The sequence below is a fragment of the Eimeria acervulina genome, genomic scaffold (genome assembly GCF_000499425.1).
Source record: "Eimeria acervulina Houghton genomic scaffold, Eah_scaff106, whole genome shotgun sequence".
In the NCBI taxonomy this organism is placed as follows: domain Eukaryota; phylum Apicomplexa; class Conoidasida; order Eucoccidiorida; family Eimeriidae; genus Eimeria; species Eimeria acervulina.
Window position 1 is genome coordinate 68,515 of NW_013550406.1, and position 2,796 is coordinate 71,310.

The 2,796-nt window shown below is 48.9% G+C and overlaps 2 protein-coding genes across 2 annotated transcripts in view; one reads left to right on the forward strand and one right to left on the reverse strand.

The window, feature by feature from the left end:
• Window positions 1–58, reverse strand: part of EAH_00016890 (hypothetical protein, conserved) — a gene marked incomplete at both ends in the record, with an annotated part of 4,812 nt that extends 4,754 nt beyond the window's left edge. The window contains one exon of the mRNA XM_013397754.1: window positions 1–58. This exon is cut by the window's left edge and continues 38 nt beyond it. Coding sequence (XP_013253208.1) covers window positions 1–58 — 58 coding nt within the window.
• A 535-nt stretch (window positions 59–593) lies between these two features.
• On the forward strand, window positions 594–1,084 carry EAH_00016900 (hypothetical protein, conserved; the record flags this gene model as incomplete). The annotated part of the gene is made up of 2 exons (XM_013397755.1): window positions 594–838; window positions 934–1,084. 2 exons carry the CDS (start codon window positions 594–596, stop codon window positions 1,082–1,084), a joined length of 396 nt encoding a protein of 131 aa, XP_013253209.1.
• Window positions 1,085–2,796: the final 1,712 nt, after the last annotated feature.

Below are 2,796 nucleotides of genomic sequence, written 5' to 3' on the forward strand. Positions count from 1 at the left end.
CTCTAAGGGCGTTGGTCTCCTCAATGGAGAGGTTTAATTCGTTGCTTTGTGACGGCATTGTGGCGTAAACCCTAAACCCTAAACCCTAAACCCTAAACCCTAAACCCGAAGAAGAGGCGGCCTCCGAGTAGGTAAGGAGGGATATTTGGGTATTAGTGGTGGAAGCAGCTGTCTCCATCACGGGAAGAATATTTTTTTGTCTCGGGTTTAGGGTTTAGGGTTTAGGGTTTAGGGTTTAGGGTTTAGGGCTTGATTGTCCCTGGGGCCCTCTCGCATGCAGCGCCTGCATCCTCTAGAAGGAGACAAGTTGAGGGGTTTTCCTTCTGTTTTATTTGAGTTGTTTGGTTTATTTAGGGTTTAATTATTAATTAGAGGAGTGTAAGAGATAAAGATGAGGTGTTTATGGAGCCCTGGGGTTTAGGGTTTAGGGTTTAGGGTTTAGGGTTTGTGGTTCTTCCTTCCGTTTCACAGGCATCCTTTCTTCTACTCGCTCAGCATGCCCGCTTAGGGATTGATGCGATCGAGTCACACCTAGGGTTTAGGGTTTAGGGTTTAGGGTTTAGGGTTTAGGGTTTAGGGTTTAGGGTTTGGCAATGCAGGACGGGAAGGTTTTGTCTGAGAACGTCCGGCGGCTGCGTTTTATGTCTGCACAGCAGACCAGCCGCCCAGCAGCAGCAGCAGCAGCAGCAGCAGCAGCAGCAGCAACAGGAAGGCGGCAAGGGTGGTTTGCCCCAGGGTGGGAACAGGCTGAGAAGATATACGAGCAGCAGCAGCAGCAGCAGCAGCAACAGCAGCAAGCAACAGATACGCCCCCCATATACGACTTCCTGCTCTTCAGGTGAGTGTCTAGGGTTTAGGGTTTATGCTATGCGGCTCCTTTTGGAGGGTTTAGGGTCTAGGGTTTAGGGTTTAGGGTTTAGGGTTTGTGCGCAGGCGATCTTTTGGCGGCGCAAACCCTTTTATAGAGTCTCTGAATAAGAAGCAAATAAAAAAAGCAGCAGCAGCAGCAGCAAACAGAGAAGAGAGAGACCAAGCCCTCATCTTGCAGCGCAATAGAGAGGCCCGGCAGTTTCCTAGGGCTTAGGGTTTAGGGTTTAGGGTTTAGGGTTTAGGGGTATGCTGGCTCCTGGGTCCAGACACAGCAAACCCTAAACATCAACCTGTTTCATAAGAAACCTCCTGAACCGAATATGGGTTTCAAGGGTTTGTCTCGTCTCCCGAGGGGTTTATTGCTAACGGTTTAGGGTTTAGGGTTTAGGGTTTAGGGTTTGGGTGATGCTTGAAGACCGCCTCCTGGGGACGAGACGTCGCACAGCTTCTGCAACTCCTTCTCGCGCAGCATTAGCAGCAGCTAGCTAGACAGCTAGCTAGCTAAACAGCTAGCTAGACAGCTAGCTAGATAGCTAGCTAGCTAGCTGTTGCGGGGTGGCTGAGTTTGTAGACTGGAGAAGCCGCAGCAGCTTCTGGCGTACGGCAGCAGATGGGCCGAAGGGAATAGACGGGGGTTTAGGGTTTAGGGTTTAGGTTTTAGGGTTTAGGGTTTATTGTGTAGGCTTTAGGTTGCATCGTTTAAAGCTCAGGGAGTTCTTCTGTTTACCGTATATTGTGTATTTTTTATGCTGTATGGTTTAGTGTTTAGGGTTTAGGGTCTAATTTTATGGTTTATGGTTTAGGGTTTAGGGTTTAGGGTTTAAGGTATTGGGTTTAGGGTTTAGGGTTTAGGGTTTAGGGTTTAGGGTTTAGGGTTTAGGGTTTAGGGTTTAGATGGCTAGTAGGTCATCTTGGAAGTGCATGAGTAGGGTTGGGGTGTCATTATCATTGTATTTTTTTTGTGTTTGTTTGTTCTGCTGTATCTGATTATTATTATTATTATTATTATTATTATTATTATTATTATTATTATTATTATTATTATTATTATCTTCTGAGGGTTTACAGGAGATGGAGAACAGCTCCTCTGGCGTCTTGTTAATATCAATGGCTATGCCTCTCCAAGACCAGGTGTATGCATCTGCATGCATGTTTAGTTTGCTGCTGCTCTGAAGCAGCGAGGCCTTGAGGGGTTTGCTGCTGTGCAGCAGCGCGGGTTGCTGCTGCATCGTTAGGGTGTTAAGGAGACGTACATACACCCCAGAAGGAGACAGCTCCCCAACTATATATCTACTGTCTCTCCACCAGGGGACTGCTGCTGCTGCTGCTGCATCTGCTGCTGCATCTGCATCTGCATCTGCTGCATCTGCTGCTGCAGTTGTGGGGCGGGTTCCAGGCGCATGCAAGAAGGGTGAGTTGGGGTGTATATACACCTCAGTACAATCGCTGCGTACACGAGAGACAGCTTCAGGCTGAAGCGTCTCTTTATCAAACCAAAAAGATATATCTCTGCCTGCATTTTCTATTAGAGGGAGAGCATAAGGGGTTTTATGCTGCTGCAGCAAAGGAGACAAATCAAACACCTGCCCATACACCGCAACCCAACAGTCTGAAGCCAAACAGTGCTGCTGCAGTTCTTCTGCTGTTATTAGCTGCCCCCTCTCTGGAGGTCTGCATACATCTCCTTCAATGACCCCAGCATATGCATCATCTGTCTCCTTGCTGCTGCTGCAGTGCATCTTCTACCCTCCGCTTCTCCTCCTCCTGCTGCTGCTCCTGCTGCTGCTGCTCCTGCTGCTGCTGCTGCTTCAAATGATGGTGCTGGTCCTCCTGCTGCTGCGGCTCTTCACGATAGTGCTGCTACTGCTGCTGCTAGCTAGGGGCGCCGCTTGCTGCTGCTGCTGCAACACGCAGCAGCAGCAGCAA